The 17,004-nt window shown below is 32.8% G+C and overlaps 1 protein-coding gene across 7 annotated transcripts; it reads right to left on the minus strand.

The window, feature by feature from the left end:
* Nucleotides 1-1,673: 1,673 nt before the first annotated feature.
* LOC106078520 (uncharacterized) lies at nt 1,674-16,950 on the minus strand. 7 transcript variants are annotated; one of them, XM_056021801.1, is made up of 10 exons: nt 16,818-16,932; nt 10,040-10,162; nt 8,438-8,930; nt 8,200-8,314; nt 5,917-6,912; nt 5,586-5,676; nt 5,409-5,484; nt 4,543-4,656; nt 4,037-4,149; nt 1,674-3,822 (listed from the first exon to the last, which is right to left on the minus strand). In XM_056021801.1, exons 3-10 carry the CDS (start codon nt 8,780-8,782, stop codon nt 3,744-3,746), a joined length of 1,929 nt encoding a protein of 642 aa, XP_055877776.1. In that variant the 5' UTR covers nt 8,783-8,930; nt 10,040-10,162; nt 16,818-16,932; the 3' UTR covers nt 1,674-3,743. The 7 variants fall into 7 exon arrangements, with proteins under 7 accessions (XP_055877776.1, XP_055877759.1, XP_055877782.1 ...); XM_056021784.1 differs by having other exon boundaries at nt 10,026-10,162; XM_056021807.1 differs by lacking the exon at nt 16,818-16,932 and adding an exon at nt 10,571-10,954.
* Between the last annotated feature and the right edge of the window lie 54 nt (nt 16,951-17,004).

A 17,004-nucleotide genomic window follows, 5' to 3' on the forward strand; every position in this document is an offset into this window, starting at 1 on the left:
TTTTTTTAAAATACATTTTGCCTGTAATTCCAGTATCCTTTGTCACTTTTGAGCACTTAATTGAACTTATGGATTTAGTTGAAATTGAAAAAGGAAAAAAAAAACAGTAGATTCTTCATTGGGAAGTGTTAAGTATTTATTATTCTGTTGTTTTTTTTCTCCATTTATACTGTCTGCTTTAGGGCAGTTTCAAATTTTTTTTTCAATGTGTAATAATGTACTTCTAATAGAACTACTGTATCTAATTTTTTTTTTGTTGAAAGGAACTTATGGGACCAGATATTTTGTTATCTAATTGTTCAACTTTGCCTTATTTTGTGTATTTCTCTATTTTTCTTTAGTAGCTGTACTTGCACAAACTTTTTGTCTAACAGCTGCCTTCATCAACTTTTCATCTTTTGTTTCATGTAGGGGGAAAACGATTCATTCTGAAATACAGTTCAGTTCATGTTGCAAAACTGATATTAATTAGTATCTTAAAGTATTTATAACCCACCTTCATGGGCAACCATTGGTTAGATATTGCTCTTAAACATATAAGTCATGTCTGCCAATTTCTTGTGCACAGGTGCGTGCATAAATTAAAATATATTTGTTGGACCGAACTGTATCATCATAGAAGGTGTAGCACAACATTGATATTTACTGATACTTGGCTGCTGGAACGTTTCACCCCTAGTCTTCAGTTCATTTTATGGTTTGTGAAAAATTGTTGTGAAATGTGTCTCTTAATAGTTTTGATTTGATATTTGTCCAGTATACACCTCAGATATTTGAATTAAAGAATAAAAACATTCTTCCTTGTGTTGAATTCATTCTAATGACCTTGACCTGTTTATCTCATTGGGTGAAAATGTAATGCAGTGTTAGACATACTGCACAGACCAAATTTTATATTTAAGATGATTAGATTTGTATATGAAGAAAGAGAAATCTCAAAGGTAATAACAAAATTTGACTATTCAAATTTATTTGAAATTTCTAATTTGGTAATATTTTTTGAAATTACAGTTTTTTTAAATTAAACTGAAAATACTATAAACTACATAAAAACTTTTTTTTTTTTTTTACTCACGTGACAACTTTATTGTAATCAGTCCTTTGGTATTATCATTGTGTACATTTGTACATTTTTGCAATGGTCATGTCAATAATTTGACATGTTGAGAAAGTAAACTGTGATATGATATTACAATCTATGAATGTTTCCTTAGGAGTGCTTTCATTAACTCATGCCAACCCTGGAGATTTTTGGCATTGTTTTGCTTCAAAATCAATAGACAATCAAATACAATATACAACAAAATTATTTGTAAAAATAGAATTTTTTGGGTCAGTTTGTAACTTAGCAGCTGATGTGTTTACTTTGATCTTGTATAGTTCTCCTAGATAGTTTATCAATTTAAATGCTTTTTTTTTCCGTCAGATGCTTAATCATATCAATTTTTTTTTCATGCTCTGATTCTGTGTTTTGCTGCTGCATGAGATAATAAAGTTATTATGTCATTGTATACACATTGTTATTGTCTTGTTTTTATAAATATATATATATATATATATATATATATATATATATATATATATATATATATATATATATATATATATATGTACAATAGATTAGTTTGTTTCTAAAATAAAGTTTTAAAACCTTTTTGACAGACAGTGAGAAGTCTAAAAATATTATTTTATTTAAATCATTTCCAGTAACCAATTAAAACAAAATTTAAAAAAATTTGAGACTTGGAAATCTAACATTAATGTTTACAAAATAAATTGAATACATTCGTTGATGCTTATGTGCTATTATCAAATCAGTATACTGTATGAATAATAATAAACAAATTACATGAAATAAATGTATGCTACAATAAAATGTATATAACAAATTTTGTAAAATGTAATATAAGCAGTAGGCTCTCAAAAAAAAAAAGTTATTTATACCTAAATACAGCTGCTTACAAAAACTATTGCAACCACCCTAATTGATTCCAACTGATATGTGGTATAGATGCAATCAAAACAAATTATACTAATAATGTGCTTAATGCAACTTAAACTTAGTAATTGTTTAAGTTTTTGCACATAGTACTTGAATGTTAAAAGTTTAAAAAGTCCAGTTTTCCTTTTGAAATAATTTTTACTAAAAGTTATATTTATACATCTAGTGCTATAGGAGTTCAATATGCTACAAGTTTTAGAGATTGTTTAAGTCAATCACCTTGCCACCAGACAATGGCTTTTATACTAACACTATAAGTCCAACAATCTTTCAGTGGAAGAATATAAATATTAACCAAGATAAGTTAAGGGCACTAATGATTTATTTACAATGGGAGTCTATACAGTTGTACCTGACATTAGTTGCCTGCATGCTTCACATTTCTGATTTTAAAATGTGCAGATGTGCTAAAAATCAAATATTAAAAAGCAACAGAGATTAAAATTAGATGTGTGTGTAGACTGAACCAATTTCTCAGTCACATTCTTTTCAGTATTGTTATGATGAAATAATCATAAAACTGACAAGCCTTGACCTTGCCATGCAATAGAGATATAAACATAATTTACTTGTTCATAAATATGTTGGCCAATAGATTCCATTTTTAATTCTTGTAGCACAGAGGGATATAAACTTGAACATACAAATACTTATAAAAACTGCCTTATTCTTAAGCATTGCTTTCACAAATGTTATCTGATTCAATGTAACATGTCACAATATACTGGTGTAATCTTAATGTTATTATTGGCTGCTTTTCAGTTTTACTCTGGCAGCAATTTTACTACTGGAGGTCAGTTGGTCAGTTTTATTGCATACAAAGAGCTAACACTTGAATGGTCAGTACAGACTGACCCTATATGTTTTTCAAAGGTAACACATGAAGAAGAGCTGTTTAGGGTTTAGATTGTCAACAGTATTAGGCACAGATGACCTAACCTTGTTCACGTGAAAATTGTCATTAGAATGATGTTATTCCCTAAAATGTTCTGGTATTGTTAAGAAGGGAAAAGTTTAGGACATCAATTATTTATTATGTGTTCATTTATTTAAACTTTAAAGTAATGACTAGTACAGCTGGAATTAGATCAGAAACTTCACGTGATCTAACAGTGCATTCTCTAGAAATATCTAAGGGACTGGTGAAATAGTATAAAAAGAATAGTATTGAGTGGAAGGGTTCATTAGTTGCTTATTTTATCTAGTTTTGCTGAACAAAGCTATTTCATTGTGAATTCAATAGTGTGATTCAAATACATAATTATTCTTGTTGGATTTATTTAATTCAAATGTTTGGAATTCCCAATCATGGATTGATTTTTGTGCATTATTCATTATAGAGTGTATCATGTTCATGTAGGGAAAAAGAATCCATTAAATCTATCATCCCAATTGGAAATAATAATAATAATCTTTATTATGTACAAGTATAACACATCACAACTGCATAGGAAACTGTATTTGATAATGTAATCTATCTAGAACAACATGGAATAGATGGCAATTTAAATGATTTTGATATCCAGCTTTGAATCACAGATACTGATACAAACAGAAGTCCACATGGTAATAGATCTAGTAATTCACTTTATACAAATATCAAACAAAACATGCTATACTACATTCCTGAAATTTCAATTTTTAAGTGGCCAAGTATCAAAATACTTTTAATTTTTTTCTTTTCTTTCTTTCAATTTTCACAATTAATGTCATTAAAAATTATTCACAAAAATGGATACATTTAGATTTTTAAAGCAGACCCAGTAGCAACTTGTGTACTCTTGACCAGTTCTTTCAAACGATTTAAATGGATAAGTGCCCTGAAAAAAAAAAGTTTTTGAGAAAGAATGCAAATACTAAATCACAAAATGATGAGACGCTTTTAGATTTATTGTTAAAATATATGGCAAATAAAGATTGGAATTGTTGATGAAGGCATTATTTACAACATAATTACAAAAACATAAAAAGCTATGTCTACTGCAAACTAATTTTAAGTATTTTGGCTGCATAGATCCAACCTATAACACTTACTGTTCTAGCGAATGACCTCCAGGTTCTTGACTAAAATCATAATCTTGCAATGCTGGTAAGTTGACTTCATTGTCTGTTAGATTTTGAGACTCTACTTCGCATCTCTCTTCAGCCTGAACAATAGATTTAATACAAAGAGGAAATCTTTACACTTTTAATGAATTATTTTCATTGAATTTTGTACATTTATTTTTTAAAATTTAAAGTAAGAAATTTGAGCTGAAAACAGCAGAGTTGACAACTTATGCTATTTGTTTACAAGATAGAGAGCATGGATAACAAGGAAACATACTGTTCAGACAGATATAAATTGTATGGAGATTACTAGGCAGTTCTACTAGGACTAAATAGTTAATATCAGATATTATTACATATGACTAGACAGTACATGTCAGATATAATACTAGATATATATATATAGGACTAGACAGTTCCTTGTGGATATAGGACATGGTTACCTGAACCCAACAATATTGTGTACTTCAACTTATCAGACTGACTAGTACCTTTGTATGCTGACTGCGTGTGGACTTTTCTTCAGCTTGTAATTTAAAAAGCATGTTTTTCAATGCTTCCATGCTGCCTGGCTGTTTTCGTCCTGAAAAAGTTCCTTGGAAGTTCTTTGAAATACAAATAAGTGAAATTAATCTGATAATATATTAAAACATTTCAAGCAGAATTTATAATCAATAGACTGAAAGGAAATGTTTTTGCAAAAAATATTTAAGACAATTTTTTTTTTAAATCCTAGAAATGAAAATCAAACCAAAAGTAAGCCAAAGTTTGTTAAACATATAAATTAGCTGAATATTTCTGTAGGTAGCAAACAGTGATTAAATATGACATTACTATCTGACAAGACAGTTTCAAAGAAAACACTACTAAATTCAAATTAGCCAGCTCTTTTCAGTCCAACAGGCTTAGTTTATGTTGACTATCTAGAAACTAAAAAGACTTACACTATGGGACAAAAAACTGAACATGATTCCATGATATATAGGTATGTTATGAAAAACAATCAGATTAAAAGTCTTTTAAACTTCACTCTTTTATCTCAAGCTTGTCAGGTTGTTTATTTAATTTTTAGACACTATCAGGTCTACAGTGCTACTATCTATGTGCCTTAATGTGCACTATGTTGCTATGTAAAATTTGACATTTTGTTCCCTGAACTAAAACAAGGTATTTCATATTTTTATTATATTAATCACTAAAAATCTATACCTTAAAATTTTTTAATTTTTTTTAAATTCTCATGCAAAATTGTTTGTCTGCCCCCCCCCCCCCCCAAATGTCTTGGATGCTTGGATTTAATAGAAAGCAAGCTAAACACCTCTTTGAAAAGAAACACATAACCCAGTTAATATTTTACCTCATGAGCCATCTGGCCATTAGTAGAGAGTGCACTGTTTTCTGTTTCAATGTTTTCTATATGGACTGGAGCTTTACTGAAAGAGTAATTTGGCATTTGATGAGCTGACAAAGTTAAAAAAAAAAAAAAAAGTTTCTTCACAGTACCAGCAACAAAAATGACAGAGAAGATACTTACTAGTTAGTAACTTTCTCCCATGATCTATCCCCATCTAATCCTTCTGATTCATAATCTGGAGAGAATGTTACTCCAGGACCTCCTCCACTTGCTAATGAAAAATAATTTGAAAATAAAATCAATACTATCAAATAAAAGCAAAGAAAGAAATCAAAGTATTAAGAATTTCAATTTTTTGGAAAAAAAAAGATATTTTTGAAATAACAATATGACATCATGTAGCAAGCATATGCTGTTTAGCAAAAATTGATAACATAGTTGACAATACATAAAAATTTGTATGAAAAACATCCCACTATACACATACTAAGTAGTTTTATTGATGACTTACCTCCATTGATGGCTGATGAGACAGTAGGTTTAGTTCTACCAGCAAGTAGGGACAGAGTGTCAAGACTTGAATCTGATGAACTGGGAGAAACAGGTCTGTGGCATTGATAGTTTTCAGATGAAAATGTTAAGTCTTCAAGAGACTGCTTTAACTTTGCTGTTTGTGGAAGAGTGACACTGTTCAGAAACTCCTCAGTTTGCAAATCATTGCTCAAGTTTTTACTCTGAAGTAGGTGTTTGGTGGTTGACCTATTATTCAAGTAGGTCAGAGGTGTTGAATGTTTCTGTGGCTCCTTAGTTATTGGTCTGTGATGTAGACCATCAATGCCTAGAGAACTAGTATCTAGGCTAGGAGTATAGACAGTGCTTGTTGCCAAGTCAGTGAGTTGTATCCCTGTTTGAGAATCTGCATTCAGCTGAGACTTAAGGCCAACTGATGGCACACTGTGTAGACTGTATGAGCTTGGGAAGTTTAACATTCCATCAACTTTTGGCTGCCAGATAGAGTCAGAAATATCAGAAGTGTTTTCTTCTTTTATCCAGCTAGGAACAATGCTTTTATGTAGAGTAATGGTTTCTCTTGTAGGAGCTGGAGAAGCTGAGCGACAACGAAGAGATCCTTCGGAAATAGTTTTATTTTGCTGTTTGGACAAAGCTGAAGACAGTGAGTTAGAACGCTGTAAAGAAGATAATAATGCACCGATTGAAGAACGTTTCTTTCTTTCACGAGACCGATAAAGGTTAGTGTAAGAAATCGGTGCATGAGTATTGGTTGAGAGCAATCGAGGTTGTGATTTCTTGACATGATATGAATAATTATGTTTATTGTGATTCTCTGGAAGTTCTAAATTGTTTGATTGGTAAAAGGAAGAATTGGCTAGAAGTAACTCTGTCGAAACATTACTTATTTCACTTGAAGCTGTTGTCTGTGGTGATTGTTTATTGTCCTGGCCAACTTTTTCTAAAAGTTTTGCAGATCTTAATAAAGCAGCTTCAACTTTAAAAAAAAAAATTAAAAAAAATAATGTAATTTTTTTTGTTTTGTGTAAGTTTAAGAAGAAGTAAGAAAAATAATCTGTCACTGTAGAAGTAAGCACAAGCAAGGGGATAAAAAGAAATCATGTTTCAGTCCTTATTAATGACCAGAGGTTGTGTATGAATACCACAGTCCAAGATGACACATAGATCTTGTTCTAGTAGAGGAGTTTAAAAAGTACATTGGGAAAAGCTGCTTCAAACTTTGCTAGACTCACAGGTCAGAGAAAATCTCAACACTAGGGCCTATATGGAGCTTTTAAAATAAATGTGTCTTGTGCTCTCTACTGTACAATAATGGAACATCAGAATCAAAGATTAAAAACCTTACACCTATGCTTTCTCAGTTCAAGACAAGACAAATTAAGCATCACTGTTAGCTGGATTGAAGATTAAAGAGTCCCAAGCCATCCTCTATAGGGAATTAGCTATGGACACATTGAAAACTAGAAACCACTACCTCTGTTACACAAGCATTATCAGATATGACTTGAGTGTGGTCAAGGACTTAACTTTTTTTTTGTTTTACATGTTTCGGGATTCTTCAGGATTAAAGAATATTTCATCCTAGCCAAAGCCTTCAACATAATAGTGGGGGAAGGTAGCGGTCAGGGTCCAAACCTGGAACCATCAAAATGACAGTTGATAGTGCATACCACTATTTTAGGAAGCTCTAGCTCTTTACTAAGTGAGACAAAAATATTCACTGCCATTGTACCATATAAATAGTAGAGTGCAAGACAAACATTTTCTTTTCCCTATGTACATGCATAAATGTAGCTGTGCAATACTTTTAAAGTGCAATATAAGAAGATGGTCCAAGAAACAAACTAAATTACAAATACCATATTACCATAAGATGGGATGCGTAGTCAAATTGTGTTTACTGAGCACCTAAAGGTTGCACGAAAAAAAAAACATCTTCCAGATACCCCATCCCCCCACTGCTCTCACAAATGAGATTGGACCATAGCGCTCTGAGCATGTATATAAGCATAAAAGTAGTGCTATATAAAAGCTATAATTTTAATTTACCATGAGATGATTAACCCAGCATTGCCAATGTCCTCAAGCTTAACTAAAATTATCCCACAACATTTAACAGCTTGTCTACAAGACACAGCACCAGTTCAAGGGTTAAAGGTTATGTAGCAGGTAAGACTCTCCAATACTAAATTTTGATTAACAAAAACAGTAGTAAACAGAAATGGAGCAACAACAATGCTCTGAACATCTGGACATGTCCTACCTTCTTCTTGAAGTCCAGTTTTTGGCTGTTTTTGAGATGAAGATTGTTGCAAAAGTTGTGCCAATCTACTCTGGTACTCCGAGTCTGATAGTTCATCTTTGAGAGGCTTTTCAACCTGCAAGATAAAAAAAAAAGTAGATCTAGATCTATATGATTTACAAATAAAACATGATCATCATGTATATATTTTGTTTTCTCCAGAATCTATGCCTACAATTTTATTTTATAAAACTAGTACCTTGGAAGTAAGTAGGCTCTCCACATCTTCAATGGCTTTAGAGTGATTGCACTTTTGCCCAGCTCCAGTTAAAGTTAAGCTGTCTTTCTTGATGGGTCTTTTCTCAGCCAGATAAGCTTCCAAGAGTGGACTAGTCAGGAAGTTGTCCAATTTTTTCAGATTGCCATTGATGGAGAGTTCCTCAAACTGTTGTAAGTAGGTTGTGAGAGCATCTGTAGCTGATTGGAAATTCTGGCTCCCAACTTTGATTTGGTCAGTCAAGCACTTGATCCTGTGCTTAGGTAACAGGTTGATGTCGGCACCAGAGCTCAGAGAGCTTGTGGAAGAGCTGTAATGACTAGACATGTCTTCTTGCTACCAGCAGGCTACTACAAGGAAGACAACTTCTACAGCATGTGGCCTTTGAAATAGTTAGTTTCATCCATCAAAGTCTAAAAGAATACAGACTTATGAGAGCCTGGCAACGATTTCCACAAAGAACCATGATGATGAACTGTAATGCAAAACATTAATACAATAAATGAACCACAAGACATCCAAGATAGTCTACTGAAATTAAGAGGGGGTGGGTGGGTATAGAGAAGTTTAGTTTACCACTTTTAAACCAAAAAAATACTTTGAAAAATATAAGTTCAAAAACAAAGTGTAGCAATAAATATCACATTGTAAAGAACAGTGACTTTGGAGTGTTGTACACGGACTATTCCAATAACCAGACCCTATCAGTCGCTCTAGATCAATGAACAAGTAGGCCCTATAGGCTACTCATAGAGATAGGCTACTGACAAACTGTTTATCTAGTAGAGCGGAGAATCGTATTAATCCCAACTTTCTATTGAACGAACTTAGTTTGTCCCAACAATATCCTAGTCATGAAGAATTTGGGAGCGGGGTAGGGTGTGTGGTCTAGAACAACCGCGGTAAATTCTCAGGTTCTCTCCCCTTTTCTTGTTGCCTTTCCTAACTGACATAAGTATTATTGATTAGTTTTGATCTCCCGTTTTCTACCCCCTACCCCCATCTTCAACTCGCGTGCACGAGCGCAAGGGAAAAAAAAGTGTCTTCCAGTTTTTCTAAAGCGAATGTTAAACAACGGTAATTACAAGCCATAAAAAGCAGAGTCCAATCTCGAGTTACATTTAATAAGTGTTTCCACTCCACATAGAACAACTACTGAACAATACCCACTTTATACTACAGTGCCGGGCTCAAGTTAGCAACTTAAATAATGCACCTATTGGGGGTTCTTTTAATCAGAGGCGACCGTCAATTGAGAAAAGAACGATAATTAGTTAATTAATTGATAATTCACACAAAGGTGGAATTACAGTTTTTAAATAAGTAGATTCGAAACTAAATCTACGTGAAACAGTTCGATTCTTTGACAAATTACCTTCTTAATACGAAAATATCTGAATGGCGTGTGTCTCTATGGTGATGCACTGTAAGAAGTTTTGAAACAAAAATTCCGACGGAGAATGACAGAATTTTGTATTACTAGATAATAGCCCTGGGAATTGGGTATTCACATGTCTACACATGCTATGTTCAGATATTATTATTATGTCGTGTAATAAAATATGCTTACACAGATCTACTAACATTATGATGTGGAGGCAGATCTGTAACAGCTTGGGGTTAGGACGTGGATACAAAGGCCCAGGAGAGATTTCAATGGAAGGATGTGTTGAAGCAGGCCAGATCCCTCCATGGGCTGTAGCGCCACTGGAATGGATGGATGGACTAACATTAGGGCTATGTATAAATATAAACACATATTAACTTATTTACACATTACACAGAATTACACATAAACTTACTATCTATATTACGATAAACGAGCCTGGAACTATCTATTTTTTACAATATTAGTTTGCTATGCCTATATATTAAAGTACAATACTAAGATATGCTCTTAACTTAAGTTTTAGATTTAAATTTTGTTAGCTAAAATAGTAGGCTACTAAAGGAAGCTTAAAGAAACAAAAGTAGACCTACAAGTACATGTGTCACCGTAAGTGTTAAATATAAGCTTGCCTATTGCAATTTCCCCAAGTAACTTAACGCTGTGTTATCGAACAAGGCAAACAGTTGAAGTAATACAATATTTGCACCACATCGAAACCTACTTACCAGTTCTTTAGTCAATATGTAATGCTATAAGAGTGAAACACCAAATAATAGGCCTACTTGATACTTCTTGGCACGCCGTAGTTGTTTAGCAAGCAGGTGTTTAAGATTTATTACATTCGAAGTTAACAGACGGTTATAAATTAGTTATACTAACAAAAATATTTCTCAGATCCTACTATCGACACTATCGTAAATACAGCCGGAATTTTAACTAGATCTAGAATCTAAATCTATATTAAATATCTGGAAGGTAAAGACTTTAAAAACACCACTGTGACTGTGTAGTCTGCTGTTGAATTTTAAACCAAACTTTACTCCAGTTTTGTAAGAGTTCTTGTGAGTGTCATTTTCTATGAGCTATTCAGTTCGACTTCAAATCTTGATCTGGGGAAATTTCCAATCGTATCTCTTTTTCCAGTCAACTGTTAATGGGGATTAGAGTGGGATTAACGCATTATCATATGTCTTTCTAGCCTTTAGAAAGAAAATTTGGTTTGGATTTAAAGAAAAAAAAAACCAAACATTTATAATGGTAAAATAAAGGAAGACAACTGTTGATCTTTTTGGGGAACCTAGTATTGTCGCTGCATATCGCACCGACTTTGAACAATCCAATATTCCCCACAGAAGTGCTCATGGCTCTGAGAGTATATGTGTGTAACCTTCGATCGTTTGCTATTTATACTACACGTCGAGAACAAACATTTGCTTTGAGATTAAGATCTATGCATTACGTTGACCGTATTCTGTTTGTAAGACCGCACACACGTGTGACTATATTAATTTAAACATATTTATCTGTATACGGTACTATAGTGTCAATGTGATTCTTATGTATGACGTATGGTAACTGTAAAAAAAAGGGGGGGGATGGGGGAGAAATAAAGCCAAGTTGTTCTTGTTTATATATTAATATAAACCTGGCCTAAACAAGAACGACATATTGGTTATAGAAAAAAGAACTTGACTTGCTGGTTATAGAATCAAGAACAGAACAATTGACTTGTTGTTTATAATGTATTCAGACCTTGCGATCTAAAGGGCTTTTCCCCAACTAATGTCAGGGACCCCCGGTTAGCCCCGGTATACATATATATATATAAAGAAAAACTTGGCTAGAGAAACAAGAACAACTTGACATAGAAACACGTTGTTCTTATGGCTAATGGTCGAATTTTTAAAGAAACTTTAAAATGGAAAACTCTCATAAACAGGGCATCATGAACAAGTAACTCAATGTTTCCCTTTAAATTGTGTGGATCAACATTTCTTACGGGAAAAAAAAGGGGTAAAGGATAAATCATCTTGGCGTGGGGCTAAAAGTTTTGAAGTTTCTGGCTAAGCATAAAGAAGAATAGGTCTAATATTTTTAGCGAGTTAAATCTAATGCAAATCAAGATAAATCAGGCCAAACTACACATGCCAAGAATGTAAAGCGATTACTAGATGTTAGTTATCTTCCATCAGGAAGGAAAAGCGTTATTTAATCTGCATAACATCTGCACACAAAAAAGTTAGATTTGCATCACCTTTGCATAAAACAGTTAGACAGAATCTCTGCATAAAATAGTTTAACTTGCTTCTCCTCTGCATAAAAAAAAAAACAACTAAACAAACTTGCTTCGTAGCCTTGTATGCAAGTGAAACATGGACTGACAAAAACAACATTTGCTAAATACTTGGGATAGGAAAATCCTCAGAAAAAAAAATTAAGTTGGGTAGGTCATCTCGAAAGAATGTCAGAGAACAAAGGAAAAGATTGTTCACATGCAAAAACCAAAAGGCAAGCGCACCAAAGGCAGAACGAGAGTAAGGTGGCCTGATGATGTACAGGTAGAGTCAGGGCACGGAGAAGTAAAGCTCAGGGTAGATCAGATTGGAGAGATGTGCTAAAGCAGGCCAGGGCCCTCATGGGCTGTAGTGCCACTGGGATGGATGGACTCTTGCATCTCCTCTGGATAAAATTTAATTTATAATCATCATGTTTGACCAGAAGTTTGTTGGAGCGCTTCGAATTCAATGAAAGAAACTGTGGAACCAAAGATTTTCACTTTCATTTGAATGATTTACCTGTTCAAAAATTAATTGATTAGTGCGTCATCTCAACTTTCTTTTTTGGCGGTCATCCTCTGACAGCGCCTTAAATCCTGGATACATTATATTTGTTAACAGCGCTGTATACATTACAATGATTATTATGTTTCACAAAAATTTGCCGGCAAGCTAAAAACGAAATTTACGTGACATCTTTATTCGAAAGTAATGCTCAAAATTTCAAGTGTTGGCGGTAAAAATGTGGAAAACAAAAAGTTAGAAAAAAAAAGATGTGAAACAAAGCGGTAATTAAAACACAAGTAGACTGATCCTAATAGTCTATATATTCCAACAGGTTCATACAAAATACTAATGTTCAATACAAAGATAAACTCGATATATTGCAATTCAATTCGTGCTAGTTTACGAATGACTTCTGGCAAGTATCTAGATCTACAAATAGATATATAATATATATATTATATAGCTCTTACAAATGACCTATGATACGTAGGTTAGTAAAAGGCACATATTTTAAAGGGAGGTAAGTCGAGAAACTCTTAAGCAAAAGATGGGCATGCGTCAAGTAACACTTTGTAATGGTCCCTGACCAAACATAATCGCTTCCCATATCCACCAGATGATATGGATTGAAGATCTCGAATGAGGAATTTTTCTTTCTCGGTTTTATTTCAAAGGCTGCTAAATTAATATTTTATGTTCCTCACATTTTTCTGTTTTAAAACAATCTTATGTTTCTAATGTGGCCTACATAGGCCCAATAATGTCCTGCCAAAAAAGTTCAATTATTTGCTGATGATAGCATAGCAGATATGACATTCACAGTACATCCATTTCTATCACTATATTATATATATAGCCTATATATTTCACTAACTATCGTTTTTAAACCTAATTTCAAGAAAAAAATGATGAGACAACATATGTTCCAGAAGCTATCGACAGGGGCATTGGTCTGTGTGCTGCATCTCTGGTGTCTATATTTCAAAAAAAGCTAAGTTGCTTATTATCTTTTAAATGAAGCTCTTTTACACGCAATCCAAATTTCCCACCAATGGGCAGAAACATCAAAGAAAGATCTTAGAAAACATTCTTTCAAAACATTACACCAAAAAAAAAAAAAAAACTTTCTGAACTTGTTTTGTCAACATAGATTAACTTAAGTGAATGGTCTACACTTTGTCCAATAAAAAGCTTTTCTGTTGATTCTTTTAGAATTGTCTGTACTATTCCATTGAGTTAAGTCATTGTGGTTGTATTATTCAATCCTTGAGCTTGACATAACTTGATATATTGTCAAGTCCAGCCCTTACCATACTTTTTAAGATATCAGAACTGATCTCATCCAATTTTTTTTCCATTTAAAGAGAAAAATCCACTTCTATGACTTCAACATTATCAATCCTAATTTGTTAAGTATCTTATCACTTCCACATTTGATCAGTGTGTGCTGTTAAACAACATACCAAATTATCTTGCAACTTAATGTTCCTGACAAAACTGTAATTTTCGTGGTTTGCTAAGTGTTTAAACTTAGAAATAAAACAACTTGTTAATGCAAAATAAGAAACTGGTGCTTTTTTGTGCATTCAATCTCATAAGGTTTTCTTTTAATAAATGTTCATATCTGGATAGCATTTGTAACATAAATTTATAACATCTTCAATGTGGTTATGATATGCCAAATTCTGCTTTGGTAGAAACATTGTGATAGCAAGCTATCTATGAATGAGATCTCTCCATATTTCTTCTAGACCAATCTTTACAATGTCTTCCCTGTCAATTGTTTTCATTGCTAAATCTGGAGGCCAATGTTATCCATTTTTTCAAAGTTTGATAGGTATTCTTTCTATTACCATTTTCTTTAGATCGACATTGTAGTGCAAAGTAATAGGGCCTTGCCTACATTACAATAAAGTCTAGAAAACAAAATTTTATCTGTTTCTATAGCCAACGGTTAATGAGGGTGTCATGTGAGCAGCACAACAAACCACTTTTACTTTCCTTAACTATTGTCAGGTACCCATTAGAGTCGGTTCTTTAGCCAAATGCTTTACCACTCAGCCAACTTTCCTCTCCCCTGGTGATCTATAGTGCAGATGATGTAAAGGTAATCTATTTTAATGGCTGACAGTTAATGAGGGTGTTGTGTGGATAGCACAATGACCAACAGGCTTTACTTTGCCCAAATAATGTTAGGTACCCATTAAAGTTAGGTGGACTAAGAAGTATTCTTGTTTTGAAGATTCTGATGTTTGAAATATCTGCCTGCACAGAGACCCATCAGTTCAGAAGCCAGTAGCTTAATTTAATACCTCTCAACCACCTCACCCAATATATATGTTGTTACTGTAAAAATACAAATAAATTAACTATGTTTAAAAAGGAATTAAATATGTTTAAAATGCAAATAGAGCTTCTCCAGTGCATGGAATCTAGTTAGTAATTTTGAGCTAATTAAATTATAAATACATATTATTGTCCCTGGACAGTTATTAAGAAACCAGATAAACTTCTGGTTACTTAATATTATTAAGCTAAATATGCTTTATATATATATAAATTTATATAGGCCCTACAGCAATTTAGTATTTAATGTTTCATCACAATACTAAAATACATCTATATGTTTACCCATAGAGATTATTGATGTCCATGCCATGATGTAAAAAAAAAAAAGTAATTTCCCTTTCAGACCTTGCCATCCATGGGGCAGATGATGTAAAGGTAATCTCTTTCTGTAGCCCACGGTTAAGGAGGGTGTTATATTATGTGGCCAGCACAACGAACAACCCCCTTACTTTTCCCCATATAAATTCAGGTACCCATTAGAGCTGGGTGGACTCAGAAGCGCCCTAAAATCCTGAAATTATGCCATGATGTAATTTACACTAAATAACTTGACATTAAACAAAATAGCTAGAACATTATTTTAACTCTAAATTTGTAGGAGTATTTGTTTTAAAATAACCAGACACACAGTTTTCACAAAAGTCAAAAATGTAAAGGCTAATACATGTAAATCACATGCTGTAATCTTTCAAAACTTAAGATGCTTTACATTTTCTTGTTGACTACTACTAGATCTAAATGATATAGATCTTCCTTCAGAACTGAAGATTATTATATCCTAGCCCTAACCTCCCACAGGATGAGGAGGATGGCAGTTGGCAAGAACCGAACCAGGACAGTTCAGATTACATATACCACATGACCAGACAGCCAACGGTCTATATTATCTTATCTTATGAAATCCCCAGATGTTACTTCAGAAAAGATGATGATTACTTCCTATACATGTTCCTATGTCAATCTAGTCATGCATATTAAATTCTGCCAAGTCATTGGTTTTCCTGGCTGACTCAAATCTCAGGCAACCCATTCCATTCTCTAATAGCATAAGAAAACAAGGACTAAGCCTTTTTCTTTGTGTCTTTCTGAGTATTCTATTAGGTTTTGTATTTGAAGATTATGGTGCAGTGTTTTATGTAAAATGGCTACTTAGCTTTTAAGTCTTGATCCTGATGGGTTTTTTAATTTAGTGTTTTTTAGTAAAGATGTTACTCTAATCAAATGTGAATATTCATTTGCTATATAAGCAATGCTATAATATTAATACATTAATTAAGTCTCTTGAGTCTTAAATTAGAACTAGATCAAGAGAAGTAGATCTAGTATTCTACTAATTCTAGTTATAATATAACTATATAAATATATAAAATATTATATAATTATAGATCTATATATAGGCCTATAATATATATATATATATAAACTCAGTGCTTTTTTTGTAAAAAAAAAAATAGTATTTAATAGGTGCCAGTACTCAGTGATGGATTGTGTAACAGATTCATGAGATTGTCTACAAATTGCTAATAGGCCTATATTGGCCTATATTAATAATAAACGTTAAAATACACAAAAAGTAATAATTATTTCCCCACATTGAACAAAGGTGCCGGTACGCCGTACCGTCACAAAAAAAAAAGTCCTGCGTAAACTGGTACCTAAATTTTACTTGTACAATTTAAATTAAATTTCTTATTTTTCTAATAATTTAAAAAAAAAAAAAAAAAGAGTCTAGAGTCCATACTAGTCTAGTCCATAGCACTATAGCAGATTACAGTTTAGATCTAGATCTATAACTAGGATTTAGAGAAAGAATTAAAATGTGATTTAGAAACACCCATACCTTGTTTTTATTACACTATCAAAGTGAGTTTTGATTCTTAAGTCTCAATAATTCGTGTTCGGACAGCCATTTGTAAACAATATCTAGTCTATAGATCTACATCACAGACCTATATAGATATAATATATATGTGTCTGTGATCTACATCTACACTACAGTTTTACATGACCGACAAGGGAGATCATTC

Source organism: Biomphalaria glabrata, chromosome 1 (assembly GCF_947242115.1).
Source record: "Biomphalaria glabrata chromosome 1, xgBioGlab47.1, whole genome shotgun sequence".
NCBI classification, from domain to species: domain Eukaryota; kingdom Metazoa; phylum Mollusca; class Gastropoda; family Planorbidae; genus Biomphalaria; species Biomphalaria glabrata.

Excerpts from the sequence above, each read along its gene's own strand:
- LOC106078520 (XM_013239409.2), bottom strand. The coding sequence starts at position 8,782 with ATGTCTAGTCATTACAGCTCTTCCACAAGCTCTCTGAGCTCTGGTGCC. Across the intron at positions 6,913-8,199 it reads AACTGGACTTCAAGAAGAAG|TTGAAGCTGCTTTATTAAGA; the intron begins GTAGGACATGTC and ends TTTTTTTTAAAG. Across the intron at positions 5,485-5,585 it reads TGGGAGAAAGTTACTAACTA|TAAAGCTCCAGTCCATATAG; the intron begins GTAAGTATCTTC and ends TTACTCTTTCAG.